The 20,174-nt window shown below is 36.3% G+C and overlaps 1 protein-coding gene across 7 annotated transcripts in view; it reads right to left on the reverse strand.

Moving 5' to 3' along the window:
* RIC8B (RIC8 guanine nucleotide exchange factor B) overlaps positions 1-20,174 on the reverse strand; it is a 99,431-nt gene that overhangs the window by 58,058 nt on the left and 21,199 nt on the right. For all 7 annotated transcript variants that reach the window (XR_013389202.1, XR_013389204.1, XR_013389203.1 and 4 more), the window contains exon 3: positions 3,098-3,706. Coding sequence is in view for 3 of the 7 variants with exons in the window: in XM_077914765.1 (XP_077770891.1) it covers positions 3,098-3,706 (609 nt within the window). In the remaining 4 variants the exon portion in view is untranslated. The remainder of the gene's footprint in view (positions 1-3,097; positions 3,707-20,174) is intronic.

The raw sequence follows: 20,174 nt of genomic DNA on the forward strand, positions 1-20,174 counted from the left end.
TTAACAGTTAGATAAAGGTGATATGCCCCGAGTCTGCAAAGGTATAAACTAGCATTTTTCTTCTGAAGGGCAATTTGGCAATATATATCAAAAACGCTTAGTTTTAAAAAATACTCTAGCTCAACAATTTCAGGAATTTATCTACAAAATATTACAATAAGGAAATTCACCGTACTACTTTGTAAAATAGCAAACAACTGCAAACAATCTAAATGCCTACACATAGGGAATTTGTTAAAAGTTGACAGATCCTTATGAAGGAATATTCAAGTATTCCCTAAGTATAATAAAATGACTTCTGGAGATTATTTCTTCATAAGGATTTATCAACCTTTGGCAAAGAGGAAAATAAATCAGCTGTTAAGTTATTTTTGGTTGCAGAATTCTTTTTATCCTCAAATGATATCTAGTTACAACCTAAATTTAAAAAGAAAAAACTAGAACAACAACAAAGATGCTTTTTTGAAAGTGAGGGTGGGGAACCTGGAACTTATCCTACTCCTAGGAACTTTATGGCTTCAAGGAACATTTTGTAAACCACTACTCTTCAAGGACATTTACTGTGGAAAAAAGAATCAAGATTATAAAATGACTACATTTTTGTAAGAAGAAATTATACATATGTTTATATATTATACAATGAAGAATGGTTAGAAAGATACGCATCAAATGCAAACAGTGCTTATCTTTGAGTAGTAGGTTTATACGGGATTTGTACTTTTTTATTGCTTGTATGCTTTTTTTCCTTAGATCTTCTATGATGAGCTTTTTTTCCTTAGATCTTCTATGATGAGCATGTATTTTCAGTATAAGGAAAATAATATTAGTTATTTTTAAAATTAACCTTTAAAGTTGGATTCTTCTGTACAATAAGTTTTCAATATCTCTTTATTTAAGTTGGTATTTTAAAGTATTAACAATTCTTGAGGCGCTCAGTTGGAGAAAGATGCCATTCATCTGACAATCAAGGCATTATTAAAATCCAAGTAAATGGTCTCTTATTAGCAAGTTTCTAATCCTTATTATAGATTTTCTCTATGCTATGCTGTGGGTACCTACCTCTCTATGCTCTGATATCTGGGTCTTTTCACATGTTGTTCAATTTCTGAGAAATGTCCATCTCCCAATCTTCAAATGACTATTCCATCATTCTCAGTTTTCTATCTCAGGAGATAACTTCACAGGTTTTCCCTGACTATGCTATGCATTCTCAATCATTGCACTATTTCTCTCCTAGCACTTAACACAATTTGAATTATATATTTGTTTACTTATTACTTGTCTTACCAACAAAACTGAAGGCAGAGACTATGTCTATTACTTGCAACAATGCCAGAATATGTAGCAATTGGTCAAAAATATTTATTGACTGACTGATTGACCAAACGTTTGACAAAATTTGAATTTGGAGACTCATGGAAACTCAACTGGTTTTTTCTCAGGGGCACCTGGGTGGCTCAGTGGTTGAGCATCTGTCTTTGGCTCAGGTCATGATCCTAGGGTTCTGGGGTGGGTCCTGGGATTGAGTCCTGCATCGGGCTCACTGCAGGGAGCCTTCTTTTCCCTCTGCCTATGTCTCTGCCTCTCATGAAGAAATAAATAAATCTTAAAAAAAAAAAAAACCCACAAAAACCTTTCTCATACTCTTGCCTAAATGGGTTGGCAGGATCCTGTATTCAGTACTGTTTAAATTCCTGGTGACTTCAGTAATAGCCCAGAGTCACAATAACTGGGCACATTTTATAATGGCTTTATTTACTGATCCACAACTCAAAAGAAGCTCTTGGTCTGCTGAGCTGCCTACTTCAGGATTACTGATCCTTTCTCATGTATCTTTTGGAGAATAAACTTTCTGTAACCCAGAATGAGTAATTGCTGCTTCAACATCTTCTAAGGCTTCTTCCAGCCCTGCTATTAGACTAATGAAGGCTAATCTCAATTTACTGATACATATTACATGTCATTCTATACATATACTGATGTGAAGCCATTGAACTATAAACCCTTTTGGTCAGGAATCTGAACAGTGTGAGCTACTATTTTCGGCACAATTTAAATAACAGGGGCTCCAATAATGGCAAACCAACAGACTCAGAAGAGCTCTTGCAACTAAATAGAGAACTTAAAAACACCAAAACAAACAGTGTAAGAAAAATAACCATAGAAGGTACCAAATAAGCATAGAGACATAATATTTTAAATACTTCCAAATATTTGGTTTCAAAGCATAAATGGAGCATGTGGGCTTTCCACATCTTTTCCTGCCAAGTCTCAGGAAAAACTGACCATACTACAGTCATCTAAAACAGCTGTTAGGACTGATCTTCAAATATTTGGTTTCAAAATATAGACCTATTTGCACTTTAAAATTCAGATGCCTGCATACTCCCACTATAGCACTGCACTTAGATAATCCTTTCAAAGTAGGCTGCTGTCAAAAACAGATCTGTATTCATGGTGAGCACTCTTTCAAATGGACAGAGCAAAATGTTAGCCTAAGTCCTCAAGTCAATTGTCAGAAAAGATAATTTATTTACTCTGGCATCAAAATACTTCATTCATTCATTCATTCACTCATTTGTTTCTTTCTTGCTCTTTCTTTCTAAGGCAGGAGCTCAATGTCACTCATTGTTTAAGGTTAAAGAAAGAGGGTAAATGTGAAATGCTAATATTCTAGAAGAAAGGAAAAAAGTTTATGAGCACTTCACTTATAATTGTTGCCTTCCTTGAACTAAGTTTCTTGTTTAGTGTATTGTTCTTTTGAGTACTTAGATATAAACTATCAAATCTGCTTCAGGACCTTGTTCCTAAAAGAGTCACTTAAAAAAAAAAAAAAAAGATAGGTGATAGTACAACTCAGAAAAGTAACTATACTTAGCACCTTATGAAATAATAATCCATAATTAACTACATTGGAATTAAAATTTTAAAAATCTATGAAAAACAAAAAAAAATGAAATAATAGCTCATTTTTATCCTATTTTTCTGGTGTTACACAAATGGAAAGTGAGCATTCATTCCTCCCTTGCAGGCAGCTCTATGGATGCCCCAGACCAATTAAATTACAGGTAGATAAGAACATCCTTCTCAACCTTACCTCTTTATGCACCTTCCAACTGTCTACCGTCACATTGAAGAGAGCTTTGAGGGCCTCAATGGCACAGTCTGTCTCCTGAGGTGAGAGAGGAGGTCCATTATGGTCTATGGCCGATTCATATTCATCGGTCCACTTGATGCTAAAGGCACTTTCCAAGATCTGGGTCAGCAGCGGTAGTCCCTGGAGCTCATAGCGCAATTGTGATCTGATGTCGGTGTGCAAAAGTGATAGGAGGAAGAGCAAGCGCAAGTCAAAGCACTTAATGTCATTGATAAACTTTCGGTCCTTGCACTTTCTCAGGAGGTTACAGAGCTTTGCAGCAAGGTTAAGTTCCAGACTAAGCTGCTGTGCCATCTGACTGTTGAACACTATGTTACACAGACATTTTAATGACTCCACAATAACTGGGAACTCTGACACCTTCTCCAAAGAATCATCCGACTCATTTAGCTTGGCTAGTCGCAGCAGTATCTGCATATTTTCCTTGGTTGTTACAGGAACTAAAATCTTTTTGTCTCTGGAGAGAATGCGGAGAACTTCCAGGCAGGACACTTGACATGTTGTTGGGATGTCCTTTGCAAGGATTTTAAATATCCCCTCACAGAGTTTCTGAAAAACAAGAACAAGTATGCACAAATCATTATTTGGCTTAAATGATTTAAAACAGAGTAGTTCTCTTCCAATGTATGTAACATCAGTCAGATTCTGGCTAAAAAGGATTTTTACTTTTTTTTTTTTTAAGTCACAGAATGTTAGAACTGAAAGAGATCTTATATTTGCTGCACTTCTTTCACTTATAGATATGAAAATTGAAGGCTAGAGAGGCCATAATGAATCAGTCAGGTCTTATATAACGTTGTTCTCAACAGATTTTTAATATCAGACTACATATAATATTAGGATGGAAGGCAATTAATCTGAATTATAGCTAATGGACCCAAAGTGTACATTATCTATCTTGCATTTTTAAAAAAGTAATTATTCCTATCATTGCTAAATTTAGGAACCTGGTGATTCTTTCAAAATTCAATATCCAGCTTTCTTATCCATAGACTGTGGTCTGGGTCTCTCAAGCTCACACCTTATACGTGAAGCAAGCAGGTATAATAACTGTTCAACTGCTGACCACTTCTGTACCTGTTACACCTTATAAAAACAACAGCAACAACTAGGATTAACATCATATTTTACAAAGTTTGTATTAACCAATCATCAGACTTTAACTCTCTAAAAAGGGGCTATCTGTGGTTCGAGCATTATGATCTAGGCAAGAATCCCACGCTGTGTGTACCTTCTCTGTACATCCTAGTTGTACAGGTATGGAAGTACCAACTTTAAAGGTATAGTTGACCCTTGAACAACATGGGTTTGAACTGCATGGATCCACTAGTGCATGGATTTTTTGGATAAATACAGTACAGTACTGTATTTTCCTTATGATGTTCTTAACACCTTTCTCTAGTTTATTTTATTGTAAAATATGAATACAATAATATATAAGATAAAATATGTGTTAATTGACTACGTTGGTAAGCCTTCTTCTGGTCATAGTAGGCTATCAGTAGTTAAGTTTTTAAGGAGTTAAAAATTATATGCAATTTTTTGACTGCTATAGGCTAGTGCCCCTAACCTCCATGTTTTTCAATGGTCAGCTACACTATGTTTTCTAGATGGAAGTAGGAAGGAGATTAACATTACAAGCTGAAAAAAATCTTATAACAATGTCAACTCTATCCCTGCCATCTCTGATAACTACAAGGGACTTTCATTTAATCTTATTATCATCACTAAAACATTTTAAAAATGAACACAAGTTTGCGGGTAAATATAATGTGCCCATTATAAAAATATAAAAAACAGAAAGTTTTCTCCAATTTCTGATCTTTCACATCTAAGACAAAAAAAGACTCAAAAAACAAAAAACAAAACCAAACCACATTCTATATACTATTTCCAATGAAGTATATTTCTGGGAGTGGAGTCAGATAACCCTTGCTCCCACATAACTTTACTCAGGAGAGAAATCATCTGTGTTACTGTTTAAGTTAAGAAACATGTAATAGGGCAGCCCAGGTGGCTCAGCGGTTTAGCGCCACCTTCAGTCCAGGGTGTGATCCCGGAGACCCGGGATCGAGTCCCACATCAGGCTCCCTGCATTGGGCCTGCTTCTCCCTCTCCCTCTCTCTCTCTCTCTCTCTCTCTCTCTTTCTCTGTCTCTATGAATAAATAAATAAAATCTTAAAAAAAAGAAACATGTAATAAATAAGGTATTATAAAATATTATATATGTGAATTTGGAGTTGTACGTATCTAATTAAAAAGACATCTTTACTTCCTTTCTAAACCAAAGATAACAGCAGCAACAATAAAATCCCCCCAAATCTACAGACAATATGGGTCCTTTCTTGCTCCACCTTCAGACTCAAGAAAGAAAAAGAGCAAAGCATGAATTACAAACAGGAGTAGACAAGGCTATAAATCAAAAGGATTGAAACTCTCAAACATAAGAGGCTATACATGAGCGAGATTAGAGAGCCTACAAAATTTAAACTTAAAAACTATCTCATCTCTAGGCTTTCTGGAGATCAACTGGCAAACAAAGACAAGAGTTCTAGCTTTAAAGCACCATTTTCAATCATAGTTGTTCTTAAACATGCCATTTCTCTCTCTTTATAGATGTGCCTTACATAATGACCATTAGGTAGATTTTTGCTATAATTGTAACATATCTTGAAAATTAAACCACTTTTTGGATAATGACCCTTTCCTCCCTGGCTTTTTTTTATTATAACTCAAAAAAAAAATAAAGACATATTCAAAATATAACAAAAGTGATAATATACACTTATTGCTGTACTAAATATAATCATTTTTATTCAGAGAACATTATAAAGAGCAAATTAATAAATCATGTACATCTGGATGAAACAGAGAAATTTTGTTTTGCCTAGGTACACCAAGCCAGAAAACTGAAGAGGGAGCATTCTACACTTTCTCCATCTGCTGAGTACATGCTCTACTTTTGTGTTTCAAAGGTGCTCTTGTGTTTCACCTTTACTTTGCCCCAACAGCATTTTTCTGTGCTGTAACTATTTTTTTCAGTTGATTTTACTCTTCCTAAAACATGTTCTCCTCTCTTCACTTTCCATAGCTCCTTCTTGCCCACAGAATGCAGTTGAAATGAGTCTACTGCTTCCTTTTCCACTGCTATCTCTGTCACCCACCGTTCCCCTGATTTTTCAAGTGTTCCAAACTGACTCCTAGGCATCTGCCCATACGTCCTGAGCCTCTCCCCTGCTGCTCCTTCCATGGCATGTCCACCCGTCAGGAGCCCACTCTTTTTCTCAGGTTTAGTTTGAATAATGAGGGGGTTTATATGATTCCCCAGTCACTCCATCTTTTGCTATTTGTGCTTCCTACAAGAAATTTTTGCTTTTTGTGGAGAGTAAGTTGTTAGGGCATTTCACTCCTTTTCCAGGCTCCTTGAGAACAGAAGCTATGTTTCATTTGTAGCCATGTGGCTGGCTCAGGTGTGCTATAACTATTTTTAAGTGCAAGATAACCACAAATTCCCAACCTTAAAACCTACCACCTGACTCTCCAGCATCTTCCAAAGAATGACTTCTTTGTATTTCTCCTCCACCAGCCACCACTTACTATCAAGTCTTTTCTTCTTTTTGCAAGTACAACAAACTGTCACTACATTATATGTTAGGTACAGACTGTTTTTATTTACTTTGAAAATATTTATCTATACAAACTTGTTTTCATTGTTCAACTGATACATATTTTAATTTGAAAATTATTTTGGTACATTAGATTATCATGGAACCCAATTTTTTCCATCAAAATTAATGGAAGTATTTTCTAATTTAATAACTTTCACTTAGAGGTCTGGTTCTCTATAAAGAACTAAAATCATAAAGCTAAGACTAGGTATGCTTACAAAGTATAATGACTAATAATGAGTCTGAGATTAAAATGCTTTAAAATGCTCTTTTAAAATGCTCACTAGCTTAGCAAGTCATGGCTATTTCTATAAAATTAGACTGCACACCAGCATAAACTCAAGAGTAAGATCCCAAATGGTTCCTCAGTATTAATACTAGTACTGCCAAAAAAAAGTTTGCTCCTAAACTGAAACCCTGGAATTGACTATAGCAGTGGGTTCTCAAACTTCATCATGCATCATAATAAGCTAAAGGGATTATTAAAACACATTGTTGAACTTTGCCCCCAGTATTTCTGATTCAGTAGGTCTTGAGTGAGGCTCCAGAATTGGGATATTTAACAAGTTCCTAATTGCTGCTTATGATTCCGGAGCCACACTCAGAACCACTGAACTATGGTTAACAATGGCCTCACGTAACTTGGATGTTAGAGGGTAGGGGTTAATTGAGAACAATGCACTAGATAAGCATAGATAAGTAGGTAGAGTTGAAAGCCATTAGCCAATACCTTAACTTCTCCTTGACTGTCCTGATGATGTATAAGGGTGGCAGGGATAGGAATGGGATGTCACTGGTCACATAACCTTAATTATCTTAAATATTAGAAACTACTCCAGGTGTGAAATATATTACTTATTTAAGGTCAGTGGTCCTGGGCTTAAAACTTGTTCAACTTACCATAGACTCTAGAACCAGAGCAGTGTTGTGATTAAGGGCATAGGTTCTGGATTTAAATTTCTTGTATTCCAACCTTGGCTTGTCTACCATCTTCAAACAGTGAGACTGTGGCAAACCTGGCCTCCCTGGGCCTCATTTACTATAAGAGTTAAATGATAGCCACATGTATAGCACTTTGAAGAGTGCCTGGCATGTGGTAAGTGTTCAGTACAGGTTTTACATAGTATTATAAGATAAAATCTCAAAGGTAAGATCCTCCAATCTGTTTTCTCAGGTTTCTCTTTCATGCTATGCCCCTATCAAACCCTCTTCTCTAGCTAAATTCCTTTCCAAATTATCTCACATTGAGCTCTTTTGCTTTCTTATTGCCTCCCTCTTTGCATCAGTTCTTCTTCCTCTTTGACTATTCAAGTTTTAACAATTCTCCAAAGATAGCCTTAAAATTCACTTTTGATATAATTTTTTTTCTAACCACTTCAGCCCCCAATATTCTTCCTGTCCAAGAAATACCCAAACCACAATTTGTAGCAATCATTTGGTACTCAGTACATTCTTCCTGTTAACTACTAAGAGCTCTCTGATGACAGAAGGCCTTTTTTTTTTTTTAAGACAAAAGAAAATATATACTGCAGTGCCTTTGAATCAGAAAGAGCTGGGTTTAATACCAGGCTTTGTTACTGTGTGATTCAGACATGCTATTTAACTTCTTTGAGCCTCGCTTTCTCATTTCTAAAATGGGAATAATATCACCTATAGTGGATAAGGCTATTGTGAAAGAGACTCTAGGATTGTAGTAAGTGCTCTATAAATGGTAATTATTATGTTTTATTTCTTCATGATCATTGTAGCCCTTAGCAGAGCAACTTGCACACAAGTTAGCACCTAAAATATAAATGGGCTAGATTAAGTTCTTCAAATCAAAAGAATTAGTAGAGATCCATTAATGTTGTCTTCTAAGAAGGAAAGAACAGCAGTAAAGGCTATTCTTGTGACTGGACTAATAAGATGGTTTGCCCTTTTGGGTAAAAAAAGTCTTTTATGTGAGGAGCAGAACTCACATGTCTTCATATAAAGTTTTTAAAATTTATACATATATAGGTATGTGTGTTCTTTGTTTTTTTTTTTAAGATTTATTTATTTTACAGAGACAGTGCACATGCACACCCGTGCACATGAGGGAGAAGGAGAAGCAGAGGGAGAGGATCTCAAGCAGACACCCTAAGTTCAGAGCCTGCTAAGGGGCTTGATCCCATGACCCATGAGATCATGACCTAAGCCAAAATCAAGAGTCAGACATTCAACTGAGCCACCCAGGCACCCCTATCTATGTGTTCTTTAATATGTAAAATGCACCAAACTATTAAAGAAAATAGAAGGGATGCCTGGGTGGCTCAGTGGTTGAACATCTGCCTTCGGCTCAGGGAGTGATCCTGGGGTTCTGGAATCCAGTCCCGCATTGGATTCCCTACAGGGAGCCTGCTTCTCCCTCTGCCTATGTTTCTGCCTCTCTGTGACTCTCATGAGTAAATAAATAAAATCTTTTAAAAAATTAAGAAAATATAAAAAATATTCATAATTATACTAGCTAGTATATTTTATATACAGTAGACAGAAGGATTTATCCTTAGTCAATATACTTGATTATCAGTAACATATGCATATTACTTCAATACAGTTACAATCATCATGTGTTTATCACTCTGTGTCCTGACTTTTTAATTCTTAATTATCAGCATTTTCCCACAATGCTAGAGTACTTATAAAAATAATTTTAGGGCAACAGGGTAACTCACTCAGTTAAGCATCTGCCTTTGGCTCAGGTCACCATCTCAGGGTCCTGGGATAGAGCCCCATCTTGGTCTACCTGCTCAGTGGGAAGTCTGCTTCTACCTCTGCCCCTCCCCCTGCTTGCGCTCTTTCTCTCTCTCAAATAAATAAAATCTTAAAAAAATTTATGAAATTGATGCATTATTAAATGACTTCTGTTCTCAGTAAGCCTCTAGTATGATATACAGCAGAATCCAGAAAGAGTATTGGACTTATTACCATCAGAAGAGGTGGTCTCATAATTTTAATAATTATAGTGATATTGCTTGCTTATGTGCTGTATGGTTTACAAAAAACTTCTCATACATATCCTTCAGTCTAAGAAATGCTCATTAAACACTTACTAAATTATAACCTACGGACACTTAACTAAGAAGTGGAAGGCCAGGGGCAGCCCGGGTGGCTCAGGGGTTTAGCACCGCCTTCAGCCCAGGGCCTGATCCTGGAGTGCTGGGATTGAGTCCCACGTCAGGCTCCCTACATGGAGCCTACTTCTCCTTCTGCCTGTGTCTCTGTCTCTGTCTCTCTCTCTCTGTGTGTCTCATGAATAAATAAATAAAATCTTAAAAAAAAAAAAAAAAGAAAAAGAAGTAGAAGGCCAGGATTTAATCTAGATCATCTGATTCCAATGTGATTTCCACTCCAAGTCAATGGTTGTACTGTTAGCTGTCTCTCATTTATTAACTATAATCTTGAGCATGACTTGACACTCTATTAGGCCTCTTTCTTCATCTGTACATGCATTAAGACTCTCTAAGGCAGTGCTTGCTTCAGCAGCACATACACTAAAATTGGAAGACTCTCTAAGGCAATCTTCTAGGTCTAAAATGGTAAGCTGAACTATGAATCTTTAAAACTAAGATCAGCTTTGGCTTTAACCATGAAACAAGCAGAACATGCTATAAAGCATATATGAGCATTCAAATGATCTATCATGATTTACATAGTTTTAAAAGGTGATTTCTAAAAATATTTCAAAACTAAAAATCAAATTTTGTACATAAAAAAGGTCTTTGTTTAAAATACAGATATCATAATTTACTATACTCTGGCAACCCAAAAGGTAAATGCTATTCAAAAGTGTCTACAGATTGGTGCCAATTCACAAACTTTGTTAGTACACTGTGTTGAGAAAGGTACACAGAGATAGGTATTAAAAAATGAGTTTGCATTTAGAAACATTTATAGTAATCTGACTTTGCTGTGACCATCAAAGGATATGATTATTTCTTTTAATGTTTCATTTTTTATTGTATTTTATAAAAGCACTGGTCTACTACAAATTAGGGAAAAAATAACAAAACCTTGACCACAATTAATTTAAGAAGCACTGTTCCAGAGAATGCATTTTATACTATATAAGTCTTCTTCCACTCTATAACCAAAATAGTAAAACTAACTCAGAGCCTAGAGTAATGAGAGAATAATACAAGTCTCATAAGTATGCCTATCTAAGATTTAGTTTAATTGCTGGGCATTGTATTGAAAACTGATAATTGTCCACCAAAATCCATTCTTCCCTTCTTATATAGTAACAGAACTGTGGCAAGGCCCACGACTGCCTAGCCATATGACATTCCTCAGCTGCTCTTTGTGGCCATATGACTTGACTGAACACTTGCCAATGGAATGTATGTGGACACGTTGCCTGCCATTTTCAGGTTTGGGTCTCTAAGACAGTGGGCATATCTCCTCCATTTTCTTGTTCCATTCTGTAGACCAGATCTTGGAAGTGGCAGCCCAGTATAGACTAAGACGATGCTCAGATGGTGAAGCATGACTTGACAACTTAGAAGGAAATAGGGCAACTAAATAAATTTATGGAGCAGAGTCACCCACCTACTTAACTAGAACTGATCACCTCAGAACTATTACTTTAAAAGGTAATAAAACACCACTATTCCTTAAATCACTTCTATCTTGGGGTCCCTTTGTTGCAACAAGCTTAGCTATATTTATTTATTTTTTTACAAGCTTAGCTTTAAACTTAAATAAAACGCACCTTTCAAATACAATGTCTCATCAATACCTCATATACAGAACCTCTCACACCATCATTCCATAACTAACGGAAATTACATTTCACCTCAGTGACTAAGGAACAACCCTCTATATCTAATACCAAGAGTTAGACCAAGTTGGCCTAGTTGTGCCATGGTTGGTCTGTATCTTCATTTGTTTATCTATTTATTCATTCATCAAGAACACACCAAGTATCTATTGAATAAATCCAAGGCAATGTCCTTGGTACTAGGTAGACAAAGGCAAACTTCCAAAGAACTTAAAATAGGTGAGAATTACAAAGAAACACAAGCCATAGATTAGTGTAGTAAGTGCTCTGATAGGTCTAAGCCAGGATTTCTCAGCTTCAGCACTACTGACATTTTGGACTGGATAATTCTCTGAGGATATGTATATTATAAGATATTTAATAGCATCTTTGGCCTCCACCCACTAGATGCCAGTAACACCTTCACACTACCACTCCTCAATCACAGCAATCAAAAATGTCCCCAGAAACTGCCAAATATCTCCTGAGGAACAAAATCACCCCCTACTGAGAATCACTGATTTAAATGTAAAAAACTATGACAGGACAAATCTAAGTCCTATGGGAGGGAAGTAGACCAATTCGGGAAAAGACACCCTAAGGAAGTGGCATCTAAGGTGAGATCTGAAACATACACGTTCAATTTCCATTCAGTCATTTAACAAATACTTGAATGTCTACTATATCATTGTGTTATATGATAGGTGTACACTGGTGAACAAAACAAACATAATTCTGTTATGTGTTATGGGGATGACAGTCTAATGAAGAAGATAAATGAACAAAAATTTACATGTTATGAGAAATTGACAGGATGGTATGATAGAAAATAACTGGATCTACTTCAGAGTGACATTTAAGACAATTTCTGATGGTGAGATGTTGCTAAATGTGTAAAGAAAGTATTGCAGGAAGAGCCTGATGTGTTTAAGGTCCTGAAAGTCAGAGTGGGTGATGTTAGTGGTATAGTGCTCTGAGATCTAACTGGAAAGTAAACTGGTACCAGATTACATGGAGTTTTATAGGCTATGATAAGGAGATTGGACTTTAAACACTGTGAAAAGTCCCTAGAGAAGTTAAAGCAAAGAGAAATACAACTCAATTAAAAAATTTTAAGAAATCACACTGGCTGCTGTGTGGAAAATGGAGGGGAACAAATGCAGCTTCAACTAGAATGGAAGCAGTAGAGAAGTAGATAGGTTTGACATGTATTTTTGAGAAAAAAGTGACAAAACTCGCTGCTTGTGGGGGAGAAGGAAGCTTCTGGCTTGAGCAATCCAGTGTCATTTATTGAGAATGGGATGACTGGAGGAAGAACAGGTTTTGGAGAAAATTATGTATAGATACATTAAGTTTGCAATGCCTACAAAGATGTCAAGTAGAAAGCTGAATGTATGTGGTGAAGCCTTAAGCAGTCATCAGGGCTCTGTCTTCTCTAGGAGTAAGTGCTTGGAAGTATAGGAATAGATCACTTAGAGTAAAATAAATAAAAAATAGAGGGACTAAGATAGAGTGCTAAAAAATGCCACAACTGAGAGAGGCTCAGAGGAGGAGAACCTGATAAGAGAGATCAGAGTTGTACTTAGAAGAGGAAATTTAGGAGTGTGGTATCCTGAAGACAAGATAGGACAGTATTTTATAGAGGGAATAGTCAACTATTTCAAATCTGATGAAAGATCAAGTAGCATAATGATTTGGCAATGCTAGATCACCAATGACTTTCATAAAAGCAGTTTCTGCAAAGTATTTGGGAGATGAGGAGTGCAGAGAGAAATACATACCTTTCAATACATGTGACTATAGGAAACAAATAGGACAGTAATAAGAGGGATTATAAGATCAAGAGAGGTTTTATTGTTTTTTTGTTTTTTGTTTAAAGAGAGGATATACTAGTCCATGTCTGTATGATGAAGAGAACGAAGTGTTGGAATTAATCCAGAGGGAAATGGGGAACTTTTTGCAAGGGGATGACATCTGATCTGTGTTTTGGATTATCATCCTGATGGTAATAATGGAGAATGCACAAGAAAGGGAACAGAGTCAGAAATAAGGTGAAAGGGGATACCTGGGTGGATCAGCAGTTTAGCGTCTACCTTTGGCCCAGGGCATGATCCTGGGGTCCCAGGATCGAGTCCTGCATCAGGCTCCCTGCATGGAGCCTGCTTCTCCCTCTGCCTGTGTCTCTGCCTCTCTCTCTGTGTGTCTCTTATGAGTAAATAAATAAATAATCTTTTAAAAAAAGAAAAAAAAAAGAAATAAGGTGAAAAATGATGGTGGTGTGAACTAAGGCAGAGAAATAGAAAGCTACGAGATTTTTAAGGGATGCTTAGCTGGCTTAGTTGGTAGAGCATGTGATTCTTGATCTTGGGTCCTGAGTTCAAGCCCCACAATGGGAGTAGAGCCTACTTAAAAAAAATGAAATCAAAGAGATTTTAAGGAAGTAAAACTGACTGAATGATTGGTGGAATGACTGGATGTCAAGGGTAGAGGAGAGGAGACAAGGAGCCTCTCAGATTTCTAACTTGGACAAATTGGTTGATGGAGGTATCAGTCATTCAGGAGATAGGGGACTCGTTTCCTAAAGCTGGCAGCAAAAACAAAATGATATTGTTTGGTAGACATTTCTCTCTAATTGCTCCACAATGGATACCTCAAATAAAATACATCTAAACTCATTAACTAGGAAGGGGTCAGATCATAAGTCCCCCAAAGTCCACCTTTCCAAAACTCATATTCAACTATCTATTGTCACAATTATCCTTGATCTGGGCTGAGAAACCTACTCTCTACTAACTATGTAAATATATGTGCCTTTTCTCAAGTTATTTCCTATATTTGGAATGTCTTCTTAAACCCTGACCTTCCCAGTACTTTGCCTTGCATTTTCAAGGCAAATCTCATTTTTGTAATCTTTAGGAAGTAACCCCTTCTACCTCTACCAGTTTTATGGCACTTGACACATCTCTGACCTTGAATTATACTTTATGGAGACTTCGTATCTCTGTTATCAACTTTGAGGGGGCAGGATGTGTCTGAGATTATTTCTTTTTGTTCCACAGGTACAAAGATACTGTCAAATATGCTGAATATATACTTACACACATACATACTAAATGCGACCTTCAAAGCACTATGTATTAGATACAAAGTATTATGTCCAGATACATCTTTAAAGCTCTGGGCTTAATTCCTAGGTGCCATTTATTTATTTGTATGATTTTGAATAAAATGGTCAACTTTTAAAATTTCCTGATCTATAAAATGAGTATGATAGTACCTACTTCATAGGGTTGTTGGGGGAATTAAATCAGACAGTGTGTATGTGCTGCCCTACAAGAGAATAAATAATAAATGTTATTTAACATTATAACTGTAATGCATGCATTACAGTATAGTACTATCATAATATGCTTAATAAGAGGCTACATGTTGTAAAGAATATGACTTTCAGGGGCGCATGGACAGCTCAGTCAGTTAAGCATCTGACTCTTTATTTCAGCTCATGTCATGACCTCAGGGTCGTGAGATCCAGCCCCATGTTGGGCTCCAGCCTGGGGGTGGAACCTGCCTAAGATTCTCTCTTCCTCCTTATCCCTCTGCACCACCCTCCCCCTGCTCATGGTGCACTCTCTTAAAAAAACAAAACAAACAAAAACATGACTTAAGACATCCAGAGTCAGTCTTCACTTTGCCTTTTTTTTTTTTTTTTAACCTGTGAGATCTAGGCAAGTTATTTGGTCTTTCCAAGCTTTAGTTTCATTATGCATAAAATGAGAATAATATGAATTACAGTGTTGTTTTAGTAAACGAGATGACAGTACACAGTAAGGGCTAAAACTGTATACTTCCAAGAACAAGACCTATAATTAAAGATCTCAGCCAAGAGCAGTTATCTTGAAGGAGGCTTTTTCTGATTGAAATAATAAGCCTATATGTAGATTTGACATGTAATTTTCTAACATCAGTGCTTATCAAAAGGATTTAATGAACTGAGATTTTCAAAAATCTTTATTATTAGTTGGAAAATTCAGGTAAAGATTTATAGATTAATTTAGAATAAAAATAGGCCAGTGATTGGATAACTAAATCAAAATGAAACAACAGTGAACAAAGTGAACATTGCCAAAGACATAGACTAATGTCTGTTTTATTTATAAGAAACAGGAAAATGTAATAACTTTCCAGCTCAGGCTGGAAAGAGGTGCAGGGTACACACACAGCAGCACTGAGTTCAACTTGGCAGTAACCCTATGATAATTACAGGCCAGAAAACAGCTGAAGAGCCAAACAAAATGAGTGTAACTGACAGAATCAGAATATTAAGAGTTAGAAGGGGCTATAGTGATTATTTAATATTAACATACATTAGCAGTGCAAAAGGTTCTATAAAAAAGTGGCTATTGGGGAGAATAAGTCTGAGAAACTTATAAAGCTTACTAAAATATTAAAGATTCTCAGATGTACCATGGAAGAGAAATCTGTTTAATTTTTCAAAACTGATTTTTCCTTTATTTGATCACAGAATCCTTTTGAAAAATACCTAATAATACACTCAGGACTAGGGAATATTTCTTTTATTTTACAGATATGGAAACTGACTCTAAGAGAGGCTGCATTATTTGCTAAATGTAGCACAGAAAGCTACAGTGGGAAAGGGGACTCAGCTGTTTACCTCTCAGTCCTCCTCTTTTCTCATTCTACTGCTATCTGGTGATGTATAAGAAATAAAGCAAAAGTGGGTGTTCAACATTCAAAGCAATTCTGGGTTAAGCTAGGCCTGTGAAAGGAATTTTGAGGACTTTTTTTTTCCTCCTTAAATAGACTTAAGTCTTTAAACATGGTCTCATTTGTGATCACTTTTTAATTATTATTTAATGCTTCTGTTCTTCTATTTTCATAGTACTGAATACCTATTCTTAGAGTCTGCTACTTTCTCTTTAATAAGAATGGACTCCCGCCCACCCACTTTTTGTCTTTTATGTCTACAACATTAACCACATGCTTAATTTATGTTCTTGCTCCAACCAGGGCTCCTATAGTGGTGGGATAGGACCCTGCTCTTAAAATAAACTATGCACATTCATTTGGGAGATGTGGCACAATGCCAGGGATACTTAAAGTCACAGGACAATCCTAGTACATCCTCTTTAACCACTGGTTTACTAAAAGATTTAGTGGGGGTAGGGTGGGGAAGAATTTCTACATGAAAATAAACAAATATATTAAAACTCACAATATAATAAGTCACATGAATTTTTAAGATTAAAAAAATAAGTTATGAAAGGAATATTGTAGCTAGGCAGGATCTGTTGGATGGTACCTCCCTGGCCTCTCAAGGTTGTACCTACTCTCTCCTCTGATGGATGTCACTGGATATACATTCCACAAGGATCTAATTTTAGTTTGTAACTGGAGCTGAAGGTCAGCCACCTAAATCTGATAGGTCTAAACTTTTGCCCTCTGTGTACAGCACACGTGAGTGTGTGTGTGTGCATGCAAGACAGAGAAAGAGAGGTACTAAATTCTAAAATAAGCTTACTATAATTAACAGTTGAAACAATGTTGTCAGTTCTACAAGACAGACCTATTAAAAGTTTGTATTTTACAAAAATATTAAACAATCACTGACTCATTGCCAGAATTCTAAACTGTGCTTTTAATAAAAGTTGAAGAAAGGATTCTGAAGGTCAAATTTGGAATTTCTTTATAAAAAACTAAAGATGAAATTTTTTAAATGAGTACTCATGCAGTTGGGTCCATTTGATATTTAGCTTAATATTTTATCTGTGGACTTTTGTGGTCTCCCCCCCACACACTTGGGAAGTGATAGTAATTCTCACTTTTTATGTCATGGATACTGTCCTTGTGAGTAAGGTTTTATCTCGCTTCCTAAATTTCATCTCTAGTCTCCCTTACTGCACATGTACATTTTTCAGTAAGACAATCCTTCTGGCTAAGTTCTATACCAGGGTAATCATGCCAAAAAGGTTGAAAAGAGAGTGCAGAGGAACAATAATTACGTAAGTCTGGCTCAAGTTTTTTTTGCTAATTAGCAATCCTGAGAAAGACATGTTGCATCATCAAGAGTTCATTAAGGGATAGGAAGACCACTTAGATGTAAATGGAAATACAAAATCAATCAGTTGCCCATCCTTTTCTGACAGAGGGCAGAAATGGGCATTTCAAACTTTTTATTTTTATTCAAATACAGTACCAGCCAACTCTGCTTCTCTTACTACTTAAGAGTTTTTTTTATTTTTCAGAAAGCCCTTTTCTCCACTACCTGTATTAAAATACTTAAGTATGTTTTACATATTGGCAAATACAAACGTATCATCAGTTGTTGTTTATTGTTGTTAAAAAAGACATCCAGAGTCATTATCTCATTTAGCCTTCAGTGAATTCTTAGCATAAGCTATAGTCTGGTTATGCAGTGTTCTAATAAGGCTGGAAGACAGACACTGTCATGACATATACCTTGTATCTTAGTGGCTAATACAGATCATGGTTCCACAGATCTCTAGAGCTCCTTTGCCTTTTTGCCTTTTTCAGTTTATCAAGGTCTTTCCTATACAGTCTCTTTAGGATTTCCTTGCTTTGCGTCCAATGCCATCTACCCTACAGCCTACAACTATTCGCTCTGTACTAACTAATCTACCTCTGAATCCCTGGTTCTCAGCTCTAATGGCCCAGGTATGTACAGAGGACAGTCAGGGGCGCTCTGATGGTAAGCTGATGTTATGGACTGAATGTTTGTGTCCCCATTAAATTCATATGTTGAAGCCCTAACCCCCAGTGTGTTGGTATTTAGAGATGGGGCTTTGGCGAGGTAATTAGGGTTAGATGAGGTCATTAGGGAGGGGCCCTGGTCCAATGGAGTTAGTGTCTTTATAAGAAGAAACATTAGAGAGCTAGCTCACTTACATATCCCCTCCCCTACTCTCTGCACAAAGAGGTCATGTTAGCACACAGTGAAATGGCAGCCACCTACAAGCCAAGAGAAAAGGCCTCAGGATGAAACCTATTGCTGGCATCCTGACCTTCCTCAGGAGAGAGCTGTACCTTGAGAGGCCAGGGAGGTACCATCCAACAGATCCTGCCTTGGCTACAATATTCCTTTCATACCTTATTTTTTTAATCTTAAAAATTCATGTGACTTATTATATTGTGAGTTTTAATATATTTATTTTCAAAAAACAATTTATTTCTCTCAAAACTGTGAGAAATAAATTTCTGTTGTTTAAGCAACCCAGTCTATGGTATTCTGTTAATGGCAACCAGAGTGGACTAAGATAGTTGAGAAGAGGGACAAGAGGGAAGTTAAGGTGTCCCAAAGAGATAGCTATGAGATTTCAGAGATGCTCAAAGTCATAAGAAGACGCTAGTGATGTAGCAGAAAAAGCACAGAACAGACTATTTGGTTTCTCTCTAGTCCCTAGTACTACTATTTTCTGAACTTGGATCTGGAGCAATTTTGTTAATCTATCTGAAACTAAATTTCCTCATGTGTAATATAGAAATGTATCTATCACAGAGTTGCTATAATTACTCAATACAGATAATATCTAAAAGAACATACTGTAGGATATAATTCACCTTATATGTTATTTATTGGGAAACAGTACAATTGAAGTGAAGAAAGCTCTTGGTTTCAAGCATTAGCTTTGTCCTTGTGGCTATGTGATCTTGGGCAAATTTCTTGAAATCATTTGTGCCTCATTTCCTCATTTCTAAAATTAGGAATAACATCTAGGGCTTATAAATATTAAATGAGATTATATATTTAAAAATCTTTTGCCTGGGGTAGAGGAGAGGTTAATGTACCTTACATCATAAAGATGGCCAGATGGACAAAAAGATTGAGAAACATTAACAGGAATACTCTACACAGGCACAATATGGCTAGGAAATTTTTTTCTGTATTTGTCTTTTCATAGCAAAGCTACTTAAAAAAGGAAAATGTCAATGTTAAAAGCATAACATTGTAATTATGCATTAATTTTATAGGTTCTATGGTGTTCACTCGGAATCTGTAGTGTCCATTACTGAGCACTTGTGTACTCAGCCCCCATATAGGCACACAACTCAAAATGTTCCCCACTTAAAATTCAAGTACATGCATATTATTCAAGAGAAATAAATTCTAAGTGACAAGAAGTCTATTTTGGGTTGGGGAGCTAAAAGCTAAAAAACTCAAAAGTTGTTTATATATTAGGAAGATTGAACATATGTATAATGAATGAATAAGGAATGTAAATGTATTTCAGTGTATAGTGATTTAAGCTGTATTAAAAGACTGAAAGAATAAATTATGCAGAATTCAGCCAGAGAAAGCTTTTTGATAAATATAAATGTTAGTCAGTCAGTGGGGGGGGAGGGGGAGGAATGATAGAGATGGTATGGCAGAAAGGAGGCAAGAAGACAAAACAAACGGCAGAGAGGGACATGGATAAGTAGGGGGATCAACCAAAGCAGATTTAGAGTTCATACAAGTAAAAGCTTTCTAATAATTAAAACTATCTGACAGCAGAGTGGCTGCTGTGAGCTTCCCATTACTAAAAGTATTCAGAGT

This window comes from Canis aureus, chromosome 11 (genome assembly GCF_053574225.1).
Source record: "Canis aureus isolate CA01 chromosome 11, VMU_Caureus_v.1.0, whole genome shotgun sequence".
In the NCBI taxonomy this organism is placed as follows: Eukaryota; Metazoa; Chordata; class Mammalia; order Carnivora; family Canidae; genus Canis; species Canis aureus.